Raw genomic sequence first — 19,350 nt, forward strand, 5'->3', positions numbered from 1 at the left:
TCATTTGTTGTTTCAGATGCATCATTGGTGTCTTCTGTGTGCTCCCCTTTCCCCCTTCCCGTTGTTTATATATATATTTATATATAAAGAGAGAGAATCTGGCCTTACTTGGGTTTTTTATTATTATTTCTTTTGTAGTTATTATTATTATTATTATTATCATTACTGCTGAAAGGTGGATGAGAGATTTGAAAAAAAAAAAAGAAAAAAAGAAAGCTTTAATATTTTGATGTTATTATTTTGGATGTTTTGTAAATCAATGGGTGCAGTAGATTCCAAAAACCAGCCAACAAATAAAAAAATTAGAAAAATTGAGAACAACAACAACAAAAAAAGTGTGACAGACAAAACGAAAACAAACAAAAGGTTGTTTTTTCTTTTTTTTTTTGTTTTCTTTTATTTTCCTTTTTTTTTCTTTCTTTATTTTATTTTTCTTTTTCTTTTTTTTTTTTTTTTTTTTTTTTTTTTTTTTTTTTTTTTTTTCTGCAGGGTTGATGTGGGATCCACAGTGGCTTTCGAAACAAGTTCAGATTGGGAAAGAAGCATCCAAAAGATGCCCAAGGAACAAAGCCAGACTAGACACTGCTCAATTTTGACATTTAATTTTAAGGAAACCATGATGCTCTTTTGGCTGGGTGGCCTGAGCCATGCGCATATCAAAAAAAAAAACCCCTCAAAAAACCGCCACTGGATCCCCTTCAACACTGCCTCAAGTCGTATTTGTTAGAATTAAAAAAAAAAAAAAAAAAAAAAAAAAAAAAAAAAAAAAAAAATAAAAAAAAAAAAAAAAAAAGAATTACCAATTGAAAATGCTGTCGTCTTTTGAGTAAGATGTTGCATATTTTGCCTTTTCATTTTCCCCCCTCGACGGTAGCGCTTAGGGCCCTCACCAAACTCTCAGTAACCATGGTAACTGTATACATACCCATGCTGGCGATGGTGCTGAATGGTAAGTGGAGAAGTCCATCTGCCGTTTCACGTATTTAGCGCTGATATTACCACGTGGATTTTTTTGACTTGTTGTATTAAGTTTTCTTGATGCTACATTTTTTTCTATATATTGGTACGCCTGTAATTGAGTGTACGTTTTAAGCAAGCCTGGGAGGCACTGATTGGATTGAGGATATGACTTCGTGCACATCTTACTCAGATTGTTAACTCCATATTGTGTTAAATAATGCACCCTCTTTTTATCCTTTTGTTAGCTGTGATTTTAAAGCTTGAATGATTTTGTTAATTCTTGCAATGAAAAAGGCTCTTGTTCCAAGTGTTGAATGCTAGATGTTGCTTTTCCAATGGTACTTCTCTTCTAAAGGGTTATGTTGCACACTGCTAAAATTCGTTTGTCCCTTTTTTGACATTTTCTTTGTTTCCTTGTACCTTGTCTCTTTCCTTTCTACTCCACTGCATGTTCCTTCATATAATCTTTTTTTTATTTTTTTCTGTTTTGAGTATTTATTGTATCAGTGTTATCATGGAATACAAGCATGCTCTTAAGTCTTAAATTATGCAGTACCTTTTAATTTGCTTTTAATGTCTTTTTATTAAAGTTTAAATGATATGATGTTGCTTTATTGAAATGATTTGTAAGTTAAAATGGTTATGAAAGTAAATGTAATTATAAATAGTATGATTTTGTTATGCACCTGTTGCCTTCTATAAATTAAATTGCATTTTATTTTCACATGACTAATAGCAGTAATAATGCATGCATTTAATAGTGACACGGGCCCTCCTTATAACCCTTTCTAACGCCCTGTTCTATGTGCTTAGGTAAATAATGCCACAGCACGTGTAATGACAAATAAAAAGACCGTCAACCCTTACACGAATGGTAAGTGCATGAGCCCCCCTGCTCTGGGTGACTGTCCCTGCATGTCCCTGCTCCTGGGGTGTCCCACTCTGCCCCTTCCTGGGGCTCACAATGGGGTTGGGCACGAATTCTGCCTCTGCAGAGCTTGGCAGAGCACAGATCCTGCTGATGGAATCCCAGTGTTTGAACTCTGGTGGATTCTGTGTGGGACAGGGGAATGATGTTCTCTGCTGCCCCTGTGCAGTGTTAATCCAGTGATGGCAGGGTTCAGCTTGGTTTGGGGGATGGAGGGAAGGAGACCAGCAAGAATGTCTTTCCTGTAGAACCTTTTAGTACCAGGATGCACATCTGGTCAAAGATCATTTACCATGTCTTCCTTCCACAATTTGTTAGAAGAAAGGCAGACTGGTATTGGGGGCTGTTTCCAGCTTTTTTCTTTTCCCATGGAGAAATCAGAATTCCAAGCTATCTAAAAATGAAATTCATTCTAATACTGTCCTAAGTTGGTGCAATGTTGTACGTAAACGATAGAAAAAGAATCCATAGCTATTTGAGGGGTTTGGAAACTATATTTTTTAAATGTTTCCTTTGGAAGTGTTTGATCATGTGCTTGAGTGTACCCTTACTTGTTCAGAAAGTTCAAATTTAAACAAGTTCCTAACTTAGCCAAAGAGTCAAGAATAGCACGTGAACTGAAGTTATTGCAATTACTCTTTCAGTTTTGCTAGACTGTGTAGTTGGTGGTATTTGCTTTTCAATTTCATTGTTTTTCCCATCCAGTAGAAAGCAGATGAAATGTGCACATAAAGGTTTCCTGAGGTAGATTAGACTCTTTTCCATTTTGAAATATAATGGATCATATTTTCTGTGTTTGAGGTCTCATTAGTGAGGGTTTACTAAAATCCACGGCACACAGTGGCTTTATTTTTTAATGAAAAGCTCATCATTTTCTCATAACACAGTAAAAGTAAAACACAGGGATGGTTTTCATGTGACATAACCAAACTAGTTAAAATGATCTGGAGAAGAAAGGACTGAAATTCCTCATGCTTTCTTTAGAAACCCTTTTCTTCCTCCTTTTGTATGTACATGTGGAGCTGGGCAAATTCTGCAGATGGGAAAATCTTGGTTTTTACTGGTTTTAAAGCATCCTAGTGAATCTAGAGTGAGGCCTGACTGGATCACATAAATAGGTTTTGTTGCAATACAGAGCTAAATTAACCATGTGCATATGAGACTATGAACTCTGCCTGTAATGATAAAAGTAGTTTTTCTATAAATGGTGATGCATATTTTGTATTCATATTATCCTGAGGCTATGAAAGTGTTCGTGAGCAAATAACATGTTACATATCAGCACAGGCAGTGCTGAAGGAGGGGAAGGCTGGCAAGGAGAGATGGGAGATTTTCAGCCACGTGGTTTTAAAGGAGGTTCATATCTGTGCCCTGCACTGAAAGATTACTTAGGTCATACATTCTTATTTATTAATATCCAAGACCAGGATGAGCAAAGTCTGCTGTTAAGTGTTTTCCACTTGAAGTGTTTTGTTTGTTGTTTTCCATCCTGCTCCATCCAATCTAGATCTCACCAAAAGTATCAAATATCCTGTTCAGTTCATAAACAATTAGCATTTTTTAACTGTGAACCCAGACATCCAAGGTGCTGCTTCCAGAATATTCTTAGGCACACCTTTTGCCAGGTATTCACCAAGCAAACTCTTGATTGCAATTCATAGCTTTTCATTGTTTTCATAGTTTTTTACCTTTTTTTTTTTTTTTTTTTTTCTTAATGTCTGAAGTCCCCTAAAGTAAACACACAAGGGCAATCACATTCCTCTTGCATAATCACCACAAGCCACACGGAATGAAGTGCAGACATGTTATGGGGCTTCATTTAGTTTCATCAGTGCTTATACTATCAGTCATCCTGGCATGGTACCAGTCTAGTTCTTTATCATTTTGTCAGGAATTAACCACTGCTAGAGCTGATTATTTATTGAAGATTATTGTTGTCTAAAGTAAAGGTCTCATCTCTTAAGTAAACAATACAGCCAAGTTTTTCCACCAGCACGTTAAAATTTGCAAGACACTTCTGATGCAGGTAGCCAGGAACATTTTGTTCGCACATGCCTTTTTGTTTGCTTCAGAACCACTCACTTTTTTATGCCTCTCTTTATCTTTCAAAGTGTGTCTTGTGACTGGCATGTTGTTGGCAGGTATTCAAAAGGTAGTTGGGGCACATGTTGTATTCTATCAAAATGTCAGGAACTGATATTTATTTTAATTTAAAAACAAGATCCACTCTGTTTTGTGTTTCATTCCTGAATACAGCTGCTTGTTTGATAACAGGGCTCGTGTTGTTAATAGGATTGCAGAAGTCAGTAGATTTCAAGGCACAAAAACTTGATTTTTTAAAAAACATATACAGCTCTTTTCAAATAAGTGGTGCACTTTTGTGTCCTAAATTGTCTTTGAAATAAGTATGTTTTCCAGTGACTTTTGACTCCCCAAATGAGCACTTGCTGGGAGAGCTTTTTTTTTTGTGGGTTTGTTATCAGTCAGGATGATTTTGATGGCTCACCTCATGCTTTGGAGATACAACTGCTTTCTCCTTGCAAAGAAATTCAGTGTCAGGAGCGCTACATGTTGGCAAAAATATTTGAGACATTTTTAGATGTTCCAGCCTATCCTGTTCACAGTTGTACTTTCTTCTGATGCCCACATTGCAATTCAGGATGCTCATTCAGGGGTTGTAGGGTACTGAGAATTATGGGCAAGTACATCCAGAGAACTGCCGCAATAAAGGAGGAACATGAAACAGAGATCTGTAAAAAGATAAATGTATTTTAAAGTTTATACTAGTGGTGCTTTGGATTTGAGCCTTCTGTTGATTTAAATTTAGATTCAAAGTCATATCTGGTGCCTATTAGCACAGTTAAATCCTCTCCCACTCCCTTCCTGGGTTACAAACAGGAGGGAAGGAAATGGAGTCATCGGGTTGTTTCCTACCCAAGCCTTTCTCTGGCCGTGGTTGCCTCTCTGGTCTAGGAAGCAAAAAATAATCCTCTCTGTGTTGCTGTGCCCCATTTTCCACCACAGCTTGTTACCCCAGGATCATTTCCTTCCCTTCAGCACACTGGATATGTGCTGCTCTAAATGGCTGGGGAGCTGGGTCAGGCAGAGGGTTTTTTTCTTTCCTTGGCTGGTTTTTAAGTTTCAAGCTTTTACAGTTTCAACTCAAGAAGGAGATTAATATTGTGACAGTAAGAAAAACGCACAAAATTACACCCACAGCCGAGAATTTGCCTCCTCCAGCTGCTGCAGAAGGGTTACTTGGCAGCTGCTGGCTCGGATACATCAACTCCCATCACACTTGATTAACCCACACAGCTATGGGCCAGCACATTGTTGGCTGACAAGATAAAGTTAAGTTTAATTACTGTTATTTTCACGATGAAGTATTTCCTCCACAGGCTTCAAAAAGTTAGATGAGACAGCCGTCACTGGGAGAGTGGTAAGGAGCTGAAATATGAGCCTGCCTTTCAGCTGTGAAGAACAATCTGTGTCTTCCAAGATTATTTTTTTTTCTTTCTCTCAGACAAATTGTGGCACTGTTAGTGTAACTTAGAAGCTGAGAGATGTCTGTCAGCTGCTTTGACAGCAAAAGCTGACAGATCTAAAATTCTGTCCAATCTTTCATTTTGGATGGTGTTGATCAGTGGTCTTCTGAGGAAGTACTGAATTTGAAATATTGGATATTCCCTACCTTATATAAAGTTAGACTTTTACCCAAAGTCTCAAAATTTGAATGATTTTTCATCAGTCAAAATTTATGAGATCAAGAGATAATGCTATACTCTGGTGTTCCTAAATATATTCCTGTGGAATGGAAAATTGAAGGATCAGCTAAAACTCCTGTGGTATTTTCAGGAGGAAAAACCTTTTAGCCCTTCTTGGCTGGGCATTTTCCAGCTCCCCCAACTGTCTTTTGGATACACTGAACAACTGCAGGGACTTCTACAGAAAAGGTGTTGTGCAAAGATGCTTACATTGAACTTACTAATAAGTTGCCTTTCAAAACCACCTCTGCCCTCTCTTACTGAGCAGTTAATTATTGGGAAATAGCTGCTGTGCATGAGATAGAAGTAGCTTGAAAGGGTGGGAATAGTTTGTTTGTTATTGAGACTTTGCATTGCACTTTTTCAGTCTTATAATGCCTTGATGCTTTATGATTTCCCACTGTGCTTTTGCATTACGTGATATGGCCAAGGCAGAAATAAACCTAGTGTGCATTTAAATTCTAATCATGGCTTTTGCGATTTTGAAAAGCCTTGTTGTCAGTGTCTGGGATTGCATTTTGATTCCAGAAGCAGTTAAAAGTTCTATTTTAAGTGCCATAGCTCTGGAGTTTACAACACGCTTTTGCTCAGGTTTTTGTTTTATTTTTTTTTTCCTTTATTCCCATTTACAATAAGTGCTTCCCACTCCTCTGATTTGAGGGCGCTTTAGGAAAACCCCCTAATTTTTCAGTTTCAGGAGTTCAAAATAATTGCTCACTTAAGGAAAAAAAGAGAGTGTGGGTGGGGGGATGTTCTGTGGAGTTTGCAGTTGACTGGGAGCTCCCTGTGGCTGAGCAAACCGCAGTGACTGGTGCTGCAGCACAGCTGAGAACACTGATGGGTTTGCAGCTCTTGCTCTTCTCTTGCCCCTCCAGTCCCTCCAGCCTGGTTTTCTTTGACATCCCCCCTGCTTTGCAGACCCTTTGCACTGTCTGCAGCCAGCCTGGGAATGCTGCATCAGGTGTTAAGTGCAAGCAGTCCTTTGGAGTTTGGCCAGGGCACAGGTACAGAAGATGTGTGAGTTCTGTGCTGTGCTTCTGTGGCAGTGTTTATTAGGGGCTTTTAGTGATCGTTTAGGAGCAAGGCAGTGGCTGATCTGTACCCCTTGAGACCTGGCATTTCACTGGACCCCACAGAGCCTCTCCTTCCTGTCATAACACACATCTCTATGTTGTGGCTGTGCTTTCATTTTGCAGGGTAGAATCAAAATGCTCCAATTATTTGGTTGCCCCATAACCCTTGCTAGCAGAGGCTCCTCAGCAGTGTTTGTGTCCAGAGAATGAACTGTTCTGGCTCCTCTGGGTCATAACCAGAGTGCCAAAACCATGGCTAAGAGCTCCTCTGCCCTGTACTAGAGGCTATGGGGGTACCTGAGCTAGTGCTGACTTTGTTCCAGAGTTTAAGGGAGTAAATCCATATGCATTTCAGCCAGGGTAATTCACCTGGCCATTTACTGCAGTGCCACAGGTCCGGAGAATGCCTTGTTTCATTATTTATTTCCCTACTCAGACTCTGATATTACAGATCAGTAATCAAAGATGCCTGTGAAACTTGAATTACAGTGACCTTTCTTGCAGAAATTTTGTCTGTGTTTTCTATACAATAGTAGTTATAGTAATAATAATAATAGTTGCTATTATGATCACTAATTGCAATATTAACTGTTATGTTTTTGTTTGCTGCAGGCTGGAAATTAAATCCAGTTGTTGGTGCAGTTTATAGTCCAGAGTTCTATGCAGGTAAGGATTGCTCTGTGATTGTCCCACTGGCCATATTTCATTTTAGTATTCTTTAAAACATGCAAAAGTACAGAATCCGTGTTTGATGTGAGGTTTGCTTTCTTTGTGTGATTCACACATTATTTAAAAGTCATTTATACATTTGTGATTCAAGATTTTACCTTACCTGGGCATAATAAACTTTATATAGAACATATATAAATGCCTTTTTGTTGGAAAATAGATAGTATAGCATGGAATGTACTGCAATATCCTAGCCTTACATGAGATTTCATTTTATTTCATATTTTAGTGCAGTTGCTTTCTTCCAGGGATTCTTTAGTAAGGAATAACAGTAAGGAACAGGAAAAAATCTTATCTATCTATCTGTCTATTAGATACATGTATGTAGACATATGTAGGTACAGAGTAAATGCAATCATAATTTTTTTCCTGAGCATTTTTCTTTACATTTTATAGTTAGTTTCTCGGTTTGATGTTTTTAATCTATATTTTAAATCTATAAATGTTTTAAATCTATATTTTCACCTGACTGAGACCAGATTCTGATTCTGGTTGCATCTTGAAATGAGAGATTCAGTTTTTGTCTGCTGGAAGTCAGTCATGACTAGCAGTAGTTTCTAAATATGCTTTAGGAACAGAATTTAAAATGAATTTATTTGTAGTCCGAAACCCAGTCGATTCCAGAGGAATTTCAATGCTGCCCACAAGCAGCAGGAACACATTTTTGGTGGATGGTAGTTAAGCATGAGAAGAGGTTGTCTGCAGAAGCTGGGGAATCTCCACTCATGGAGATATTCAAGTTCCCAGTTGACAAGGCTGAAAAACTTTTGTTAATTTGAGGGACTTAAAGAGATGAAAATTGTTGAAAAGGACACTGTTACAAACACGTTTGTGGTTAAAAAACAGCTTCTCCTGAGATAGATAAAAATCTTCCAATTAGGTTAATAGTGGCACAGTATAGTAAAAATACTAACCTGACATTCATTGAATTGCAGTATTTGATGCAGGCAGAATTTATTTCCTTGATGATGTATGTCTATGTTGAAAACAGGAATTTAACATTGATCTCGTTTGAGTAGTTAGTGAACCAACCCTGAACCTGCATAAATTAGAAAGTCAGAGTTATTAGTCATTTTATATAAATGACTTTGTGTTAATGACAAATATAATAATATTCCCATAGTACAGTAATCAATTTTCTAATACGTACGCAGAATTAACAATCTGACTTATAATTGTCTCATGAAGTAGGGCATGAAGAGTTCACATAGTTTGTAAATTAAAATCAATATTTTCAATCTCTCCTGAAGGTAATTTTCCTAATTTACTGGACTTTTCCCTAACATTTATTTTGTCTTTTAATTATAAAATGGCAGGTTATTGATTTTTTGGTATAACCTCCTAAAGTCCCAAGTGCATTTTTATTGCCAACACTAGGGAGGTGTTTGCCCTTCTTAATGAGAATCTTTAATTACCATTAGAAGAGTATTAATTTAATTTTATGAATTATGACACGAACTCCACCACACCTTTTCAGAAAGTTCCATCAAGATACTTCATTTATTTGAGATTTTTTTTTCAGTTTATACGTTCAGGCAGGTTTATGTTTGGGGTTTTTTTGGTTTTTCAATGCATCTCAAATGCATTTTATTTATATTGACTAAAATACGATCTCTCACAATTAAATGTACAAACTTTCTTTTAAACAATTTAGTTAAAATTGTGCAGATCTCTTAAAGTTGTTAGGAAATGAAATAGTAAAAAAACACTGCAATTCTTGCATGTCACAATAGAACAGTGCGACTTACTTTTACTTTTGGGCTCCCTTTACCACTTTAGAGAAGAAGGAATTGAATTTTTGAAGATTCTAAAATTAGCGATGTGCTTTTAAAGACAGTCAGAGTTCCACTTGTTTAGTTTACTTGCTGTCTCAACAACCATCATGATAAAACTGTACCAACTTTTTCACAGTCGGTGTGAGAAGTTCCTTGAGCTCCTAATAAATGATGAAAAATTTGGCCACTCCTGAAATAAAGATGATACATTTACAGAGAAACTGTTGATTTAAAGTACCTTTAATCTTCATAAATAAGTGAAAAACAGAAGGTTATACAAAGCTGTCAGGATGGCACTGATGGATGGCAAATTCCCCCGTCTCTCAATTGCCGGCGGCGCCCGCAGCCACGAGGCTTCCCCGTATTGTACATCAAATCTGCCAACTCATTTCTGTGATTAAATATTCCATCAGTGCGGGCTGGGAGGCGGTAAAGCTTAACAAGATTCATAAGATGCACCACTTGAATACACATAACTCACTTCCTTGGATGGAGAGCACCCCGCGTGCACGGGGAAAATTAGAATTGAGTTAAATTACTCCGTAAGACAAGATCAATAGAGAAAGGAGAAGATCCCCCTAATGCAATGCAAATCTAAGATATAGTTATGTCCTGACAACTTGAAGCAGACAATTAAAGTCAAATAGGGAGGAACGCAATGTAAATCAACCCTAAAACCTTGAAGATAATGGTAAACAGTAAGACCAGTGACATGATTGTTATAGCTCGAGGTTTTTTTTTGGAGTGTACACTTGTGTGAAGAAAAACCTTTATTGGAGAAGCGTGTGACAGCTAAAAATGGAGACTGAGATGCACAGCAGACACTGTGGTAGGAAAGTATTACCCGGGGGCTGCAAAATACTATGTATTTACTATGGATTTTTTCTTCCTGGGTAGCCCTTCTAAGGCTGTTTTTTGTGCCTGTGAAATGCTCGTGCTGCCATAAATTCCACCTCTTTGGCAACGCAGCTCTTTAGCTGTGGCAGCATTGCTGTGGATTTCCAGGGACACCTCTGGGAAGGGCCCTCTGGAGACTCTAGCTGCACTTCCAGGGCCTAGCAAGGCTCCCTGATGGCCACCAGTTCCTGCCCTTCCCACCCTTCTGCTGGGAAGCCCTAAAATGCTATTTTAGAGAAAACTAAAGGATTTTTTTTTTTAATGTATCATTCCAGCTTTTCACAGAATTGCATTTTTCCGTATATGATCATGGACAGGAAATTTTGGGGAAGATTACTTATGTCCACACAGTCTCCCTCTAGTAAATAAAAGCATTCTGCTTAAGGGGGTTTTCCTTTTATGTGAAAGGAATGCTTAATGAAGTTGTGTTATCCATTTGGTATCTTTTCCAGTAAAATATTTATTAAATTCTTAGGCAGGTCCTAATAAGGAAATTGGTAAGAGGCACTCCGTGATTTGTCTCACAAAGTCTTCATGGAAACTGGGATAATTTTTTCATCTATTTGTGTTTCCATCTTGTTTTAAATACATCCCATAGTTTTCCTGTATTTCAGCTAGGGTCTGTTCTTTTCCCCATTCACTCATTTATGGCTGGGAAAATACAGATTTGCAGCTGAGTTTCTTTACTAGCTATGCTCTGGTACTTTCTTTGTTTCTGCAGTTTGTTATAATATCATTTTCACCTGCTTATTTTTATATAGTGTATATTTTATCTGTAATACCAAGCTTTTCTTTCTGCCTCAGGCAGTCTGACAGCCAAGTTCCATGTTGTTCCTTTCAGTTATTGCAGATCTTTTTGGTTTTTCTCTTTTGGGTTTTGGAACAATGAATTTTTGAGAGATCTCTCGCACTCTCCTTATTGAAATATAGGATATTGTTGCACCTGTGTTACTACAACAGATCAGTCCTGTACAGCGGGTAGCTTCAGTCACAGTAAGGCCATTTTAAAAGACTTTTTTGTTCCTGGCAGAGAGCAGTTCTGTTCTGCCTGTTGGAGAGGCTCATTTTTGGCAGTTCCCAAATGCAAGGTAGGGGGAAAGATGTTACAGAAATTGCCTGGAAATCTAGTGAATACTCTTTCAGAGAACAGTGGAATTCACAGCAACTCACATGAGAAAATGTTTTTGTCTGGTCGTAACCAATAAACAGTATTTCAGAAATTCCAAAATTTAAGTTGACATTGAAGGAAGAAAAGGCTGAAGATTGGAGGTGAATAGCCATTAGAGCAAGTCACTGAGTGCAGCTCACTGGAAGGCAGAAGATGCCATCCTCCTTTTACTTAAGGAACTATTATTTTTCCCGAGCTTTATTAAGTTCTTGGAGTTTCAGGAGATAGTTCCAAGTCATCCCACACAGCTGAGTAGCTATATTCACTCCATAAATAGCCTTAACCCAGTCAAGACTATTGTAACCACCCAGTTTCTTGGGCAGTTATTCCACGATCACTGGCAAAATTTCCTCCATCACTCAAAATGAAAGAGAGGGAAGAGTCTGTGCTATATTTTAACTATTTTATGAGCCCTCAGAAGACAGAGAAGTTTTAGATGCTCAGGGCTTTGTTTGGCATTTGGAAGCCAACAGTATCCACCAGCCAGCAACAATCAGATTTTGTAACAAATTTCCTTTCAAAAATTTGTTCAAAAGTTTGGAATAGAATGTTATATATAATTAAAAGTAAAGGACTACCATAGCAATATATAAAAAACCATGCCCTTAAGTAAGATGAATCCAAGGGAAGAGAGGATTCCTGTACAGTTGCTAATACTGATTCTCTTTGTTCATGTGTTAAAGCATCTATTTCTGGAGTGTAAGAGCACCTGGGATTCATTTCATCTTTCTAGTGTTTCTCTTTGAATTTAAATGAGTCTTGCATAAGCTCAGCAAATACCCTAGAAACACTTCTCAGTGAAGATGTTTGGAGTTTGGGAAGCTGAATTATATGCTTGCACAGCATTCTAATCCTGGGGTAAAAGTTCACTCTATCGTATCTCTAAAGCAGTATTTTTCTAAAAGCTGTCTGCCACTCCATAGATTAACTCATTTTACCATTTGATTACGTACACTTGGATTCAAACTTTGCTATTGACTAAGCAGATTTTCCTAAATAGATACATTTGCAGTGGCATTAAAGCAGCTTAAATAGTTTTCTAACTACAGTCAAATAATTATTGTTTAATATTCCACCTGTGTTATATAGATGCTTCTTTTCAAAGCATAACACACAGCTGTAAATTTTGTTTCAAAAATCATAATGTCTGTTAAAAGTACCATCATACAAATGAAGAGTTCCTAGGTAGATTAACACCACTGAAGACAGCTAATGCATTTCTAAAACTTTGTGGAGCTTTTACAAGCCATTATATAGGAAATCCTGGTTTATGAAAGATGAATAAAGCCAGTAAAAAAATGGAATTCAGTATCTGCACTAGCTATTTACTAAAAAAAAAAATAATTAAAAATTATAATAATAATCCAAAATTAATTATGCTTTAAGCTACATTATAATGAGTTCTTCATTAGAATGTGTACCCTCATGGAAACTAAACAAGGCTTATTCAAAGCTAATGCCAATGACTTTTTTTTTAAACATTAATTCAGCCAATTGGTTATATATTTAAATCTGGAGCAGGATTAATCTACCTATATTTGCCATTGTTTTGAAGTCTGCGCATTTTAAATGTGACGACCACAGATACTTGTCAGTGTTTCCCTTTTGAAGGTGTTTCTCTTGGATTTACATCACACAGGATGTACTTGGAGTTTGATACTCTTCTATGTGATCTCTAGAAGAATTTCCACAGATTTGATTATTTAATTGTAAATCTTCAGCAGTACATAAAGCTTAATGCCAGAAGGTAGGGAACTGTTCAGAAGGGAGTTTTTGCTTCTTCAGTGTTAAAGTTTGTGAATTTTGACCCCAGTTCAGTATGGGGAACCATTTGATACTGGGTTGTGATGGATTTGTTCACAAACAGAATTGGTAAAAACAGGAAATGTATTTGCTGAAAGGTGGAATTCTTTCACAATAGAGGAAAGGATGTGTTTGAGGGGTGGGTGGTTGGAGCTCTTTGCTTGCTGGTAAAATCTTGCTGAGATGTAGGTCTTGATCTGGTGGCCATGTTTCCATGTTTCCCCTCAGTTCACATAGTCGGTTTCCTTGTTTTTCAGATATTACTTAAATAACCCCAAAGGAAACCTTCTGAGCAAGCAGGAGCTGTGCTGTCCTCTCTTTGTCATTGAGTTGTTGCCGAGTTCTTGTTTTTGTTCAGGTGTTTTCATTGTGGATATAATTGACCAAATTTTAAAGGGCTAAAAATAGTTAAGTACTGTTCCTTACTCACAAAGAAAATCTTCAAAGAAAAATTATCCTTGGGCTTCTCTTAAATCATTCTGCTGCTCAGTGAAAATGTTTTCTGTGGTTAGTGAGAGACCAAAAATTAGTTAAATAATTAAGGTGACAGCGTCTCCAGACTGTGTATGGTGTAGATTTTGAGGCTGGATATAAATCCAGCTGTTTCAGAGCTACTGCTCCTGTCTCACCAGCTGCTTGAGCAACAGAGGTAAGCCTGGATGGGCACTGCCTGGGCCTGAGCTAAGGCTGCAAGGTGCATTTTTAGAATAAAACAGGGGCTGTAATCCAAGTACCAGCCAGGGATAGATGTAAAAAAACCACTGGCTTAAGGATCTCCCAGAGGAAAATTTAAGACAAACTACAAGGTCATCACTAAAACATTTGTTTGTTCAGAACTGGGTGGGATATTTGCAATGCTTGATAAGTTAGTAGCAGTTATGTGGAGGAATAAATTCCTCTGATTAGAAGAATAACCAAGTTAGGAAGATCCATCTGTTAGGATGGACAGTCAGGCAGACAAACCATTCTGAAATGTAAAGTAATAAAGTAATATATGAAATGTAAAGTTAATACACTTAAGTGGAAATGAAAACAACTCTGCTCTGTGTTAAACCTTGATTACATCTGTAAATTAATGCTAAAGCCATTTAAGATTATGGCTAATTGTAATCCAAACATATTGCTAATGTTTTCTCTTCCTTCTTATGCATTTTTTTTCCCATTTTGGGCACTGGATGACAGGATCCCCAATATGCATTGTTATGAAATTGTATTTCATAATACTTATGGAGAGTAACTTTCAAAATGCAGCATTCATTTATTTATTCGTTATGGAGAGAGCTGAGAGGGGGCTGTCCTTTACAAGCTTTACAAGCTCTGTTGGTTTGGTGCTCTCAGATTTTCTTTAGAAATCTCCAAGCATAGAATTGCTTCCTAGTAAGAATGAGTGCTTTGGAAACTTTGGAAACATTGCATTACCATTTTTGTAATGGTTTTTCATGCTCCTGAAATTCTGGAACTTGTCTGGGCTAAGGAAAGAAATAGACTAGCTAAAGCCAGGATTATGCATGATGATTCAATTTTTGGTCTTTTATATCCTCAGCTTGTCATTCAGAATAGAATTTTATTTATAAGTCAGAACCAGCATTTGCTGGTGTAAGCAAAGAGAACTGAGGGATTAGCAATTTGCATCTCTGCATCTAATTGCATTAGATTTGCATCTCTGTCTTACAGATTTACTGAAATAGGTAATTTACACAGAAAATAGTGTCTTGACACAATATGAGAGGATAAAGCATAAACACATCCACTTGTAATCCCTGCAGGGGCATGTTGAAACCGCAGTGTTTGTGTTTGGGCAGAAAGGCTCCAGTTTCATCTATTCTGTGATTCTTTTCCTATTGCAATCTTTATTCAACAGGCAGACATATGAATGCAATTCATTTTAGTTATCAGCAGAACATGAGTGCACTTTGTGTACTCTCAAGTATCTTCTTTCAAGAAGAGTATTAATTCCAGCTCAGAGTTTACTTCAGAAGTTTATACTTCAGAATTTCTCTTTTTTTTTTTTTTTTTTTTTTTTTTTTTTTTTTCACCTAAGTTACAAGTGAACTAAGAATAGCCATCATTTACCTGCTTACCTCAAAGACCTGGAAAGATTAGGAATGAAGATTTGATCTTTGAAAGATTCTGAACAGTTTCAGTGGGATGCATGTCCCAGTATAAAATAATGGCACTGACTGTCACGGAGTTTATGTGCACCTGAGTCTCGGGTTTGGTTTTTTCTTTCAACCAAGACTCAGGTGGTGGTTTAGAGTCTTTTTGCCTCTGAGGGCCCTGAGCCAGACATGAGAATGAAAAAGAGTCTTCAAGGTCTTGTTTTTCAGTGTTTCTCACATTGTTCATTAATTCTAATCTCACAATGTTCTCTGTGCCCAGCCGAGGTCTGTCCTGCTGCTGGGACACAGGACGGCTCCCCCTCGATGGGAGGTCACTGCCCTTTATACAGATAATTGTGTCTCTGTTATTTACAGGGATGTGCCAATACCCATCACCTGTACTGACAGGGTCATCTCTGCTCTGACCCAGTCCCCTTAAACCACTTTGTGCCACCATCACAGCAGGAGATGGAGGTTGGGGGAGAAGAAGAAGAACCCATGGCGCCGCCCTAATTCCTCCATCTTGTCCCCCCATGCACCTTTATTCTAAAGACCCAAATCCACAAAATTTTCCACCCCGTGATAAGCTAAACTACTGTCTTCACACCTTTGTGACTTGTAATTCTTCTCTCAATGTTGGAAGTTTTTTCCAGAAACTGAGATCAAAGGCTGTGTCCTCCTGGGCTCTGTGCCAGACAACCCCCTGGACAGACCCCAGACCCCCCTGGCCAGGATTCAAACTCTCTTAACAGGGTCCCAGTCCTCTCTGCAGAGCTCTGTGACCTTCCAGGGCATCCAGAGGAATGCCCTGGACTCCCAACACCTCAGGTTGTGGAGAGGCATCTTATAATCAACATATTTTGCAGGAAATTCTGATAGTACCACTCCTCTTTTTTAATGACTATATAATGCATGTCCAGTTTTTACACGTTTCTGGTGGCAGTGTGAGGATAAGGATTTGCACATGGATGCCAATGATGAAGTTCACTGAGGAGCACAGATAAACTCTCTAAGCACAGTGCAGATTTTGGTACAAGCAACAGTTGAGCTTGTGCAATTTAGTTTCAGTTCAGTTACCTGACAAGGAGTGCCTGTGGCTGATTAATCATTTTTAAATAATTTTGGAAAGGCAGTTTGCTGCAATTGCTTTACTTTGTGAATGGAAGCACTACATGAATTGTTCCTGCAGTGCAGCCAGTTCATGGGAAGGCTGAGCTGTTAATTAAATTTGAAACAGGTCAGTCACACTGTGTTTTTAAGCAGGCAGGAGAAGGAGAGATCCCTGTTACTGTGGGGTGAGTTCTATATCCTGCAGAGGGAAGAAGTGGAGACAAGGGGAATTAGGCGAGGATTATGTCATACCAGAGCTGCAAACTTTGCTGCTTCTCTGATTTTTGCTTGAATGATATTGACCCTTCCCAATCCTAATCTGTGACAGCATCCTGGATAGTGCCCAGGAATAACTGGGGTAGAAAGGTCTGTTTTCAAAGGCTGGGAAATAGATTATGTGGCCAGCAAAAAATAATTGGAAGGGTGTCTTAGAGAAGATGTTTGCTGTAACATTCAGTGCTGTTCCCTCAATCAGTGCTTCAGTTCATTGGGTGTTTTGGAGGAGTGGTAATAAGGAAACGTCCCCTAAGCTTAGAAAAGAAATGGAAAGGAAAATTAACATTTTAAATAGAATTTTTGGGTAGAGAGGTCCCAGGAAATGTCTTAGACACTATATACCTTCACTGCCTGATTTTTTGGTGTGGGTATTTTTTTTTCCCCTTCCTCTATTTTAAACAATGCAGATCAGGTTATATGTGAGTCAGGGACTTACTACATAAATGTATGTATAGAGCACAGATTCTCATTACCAGCAGCAAGCACATCCAGGCTGTTCAATAATTGAATGCATTTCAGGTTTGCTGTCAGAAGGCAATATAAAAAGGGGTTTGGACTTAGGAAAAATCAACTTTAGACATCAACTATTTTAATTCTCCTCCCGACCCCCTTGTTTAAGTGAAGTTACATATAAGCTTTAGTGGGATTAAACATGAGTTTTGTTTGTATTTTTAACATATTGGAAGAAAGGAGGCGTGTGGTTTGGGGTTCTGCTGCTTTATTCCTTGTTAATAATGGATGAAACAATCCAGTGTATCAAGCCAACCATCCATGAGTGGTTGTGTTAAAATCTGAAGGCTATTATTCAGTTTATAGAGATCCCAGATAATTGAAGGCCCTCACAGAGCACTTCTTTTTGAATTAACAGCATATTTAAAAGCATGCTAAGACTGTGTGGTTTGACTATTGATATTGAAGGGCTAAGAGAGCACTTAACTACTATTATGTATTCAAGAGAGAGGCTGTAGAGGCTCTCTTTAAATTCCCTAGTCAGAGGGGACAATAGAAGCTAACATACACTATTACTGCACAACAGGAGCCTTTTATTAGGTGTTTCTGATCCATTTCTGTGAGGCATTTTGAAATAATCCATCACAGAACAATATATCAGACCAGAACAAAAATAGTGCTATTTTTATCTGAAAATGCCAATATTAAATTACACTTTTAGAGCAGCAAACCAAGAGTGAACATGGATTGCTTATGAGGATCCTTGATACACTTGCAAATCTCCTGATTTGTTCGTGAGAGATGCAGCTTTACGGTGTTCTTCATGCATTGAACACCAAAGTCTTTAGGAATAATAGCTGTTGCAAAAGGCACAAAGGAAGAGTGATCAGAATGACCAGAGCTAACCCAGGGAGAACTTACTGTCATCCAGCTGGACTAGGAGAAAAAGAAAATGAAAAAAGCAATCACTGAATTCAGTAAAGAATGTTTTTTTTTTTAGATTTAGATTAGGCTCTTAAAACGATAGTTTATAATAATGTAGGCAAAATGAGACTCAAATAGCTTAATTTTTTAAATCACTTTTTCCTATGGCTTTGTTTGGATTTCTTTGTTTGTAAATAGTATTAAAGAACGGATGAACTGGTACTTAGTTGTGAGAGGCAGTAAGAAGCTCCTTTTGGTAATACAATAGAAAAAAAATGTGTAAAGAGCAGCTGATTTACCTGGAAAGCTGAGAGTACAACGGATTAGAATGATAGAATCATCACTAAATCTCCTTGTGTGTAGGAAGTAACTTAGCTCCTGTATTACAAACACTCATTTCAGCCACCTGGGCACTAAAACCCAGCCCAGCCCAGCCCTGGACATTGAGTTGGTTAATTCCTGCCACTGAAAAAGCCTCTGTGCTTGCCCTGTTGTGAAGGCAGCAGTTGGATGCTGTAGAGAGCTCAGCACCACTGCCACTTCCCCGTTCTCCAAAGAGCCTTCTGGGAAGCTGTGCTTCCTTAGAATTCTTGGAGTGATGAGAACATTTGTTCCCTGTGCTCAGTTTGTTGTGTTCCAGGGAAAAGACCCAATAAGCAGACTCTGTCCTCTTCTTCGTAATTCCCCCCAAAATTCTTGGTGAATAAATAAAATTTCCACTGTAAATTGGAAGCTTTTGGCTCATGGGCCAAGGTGCTCACGCCATGTGTCCAGTGAGGTGGTGCATTGTGGGCTCAGCTTCTCTCTCCTGGTAAAGAAACTTTAAACCATTGCCAGGAAAGATTTCTAGAAGTTTCATCTGCTTCCTGTGACAGGAAGCCCATCGAGGCCTTGCCCCATTGTTAATTTACACCAACAGCATCATTTTAAATGTTAAAGGTAAAGTTGTTAATTTTACACCAACAGTGTGATTTTAGCTAATGATATCCATTCATTTCTGCAGAAGGTGTTATTTCAATTCATACTTCCTCAAACAATGCCACAAGAGATTCCAGCTAACTGTGTAAATTCTTTTCAACTAATTGTAGGTCTTTAATTCCAAGCTGCCTGTAGTACTGGCTACACAGTGGTTCCAGTCCAAAGCTATTTTTTACAGAATGGGTTTAAAAATCCTCTATAATTTAGTGAGTGAATCCACGTGTTGATCATTGGTGTTACTTCTTTGAGTCTTTAAGAAATGCAGTGATTTTTTTAGCTGTGTTTTACATGAGGCAGTGAGTACTCTGTGCAGCACCATGAGTACATTGGTATTTTGGTTTATCTGCATCGTGTAAATAACTGTACACAAAAAACCTTATTTTTGAAAGTACAAAAAATGAAGGGAAGTGCATTTA

General features: G+C 38.0%; 1 protein-coding gene across 20 annotated transcripts in view; it reads left to right on the plus strand.

The window, feature by feature from the left end:
• The window catches only part of RBFOX1 (RNA binding fox-1 homolog 1), a 773,912-nt gene that overhangs the window by 687,794 nt on the left and 66,768 nt on the right, over window positions 1-19,350 (plus strand). For all 20 annotated transcript variants that reach the window (XM_066330222.1, XM_066330221.1, XM_066330225.1 and 17 more), the window contains 2 exons: window positions 1,774-1,834; window positions 7,338-7,391. In XM_066330222.1, the coding sequence (XP_066186319.1) occupies window positions 1,774-1,834; window positions 7,338-7,391 (115 nt within the window). The remainder of the gene's footprint in view (window positions 1-1,773; window positions 1,835-7,337; window positions 7,392-19,350) is intronic.

Source organism: Sylvia atricapilla, chromosome 15 (genome assembly GCF_009819655.1).
Source record: "Sylvia atricapilla isolate bSylAtr1 chromosome 15, bSylAtr1.pri, whole genome shotgun sequence".
NCBI classification, from domain to species: domain Eukaryota; kingdom Metazoa; phylum Chordata; class Aves; order Passeriformes; family Sylviidae; genus Sylvia; species Sylvia atricapilla.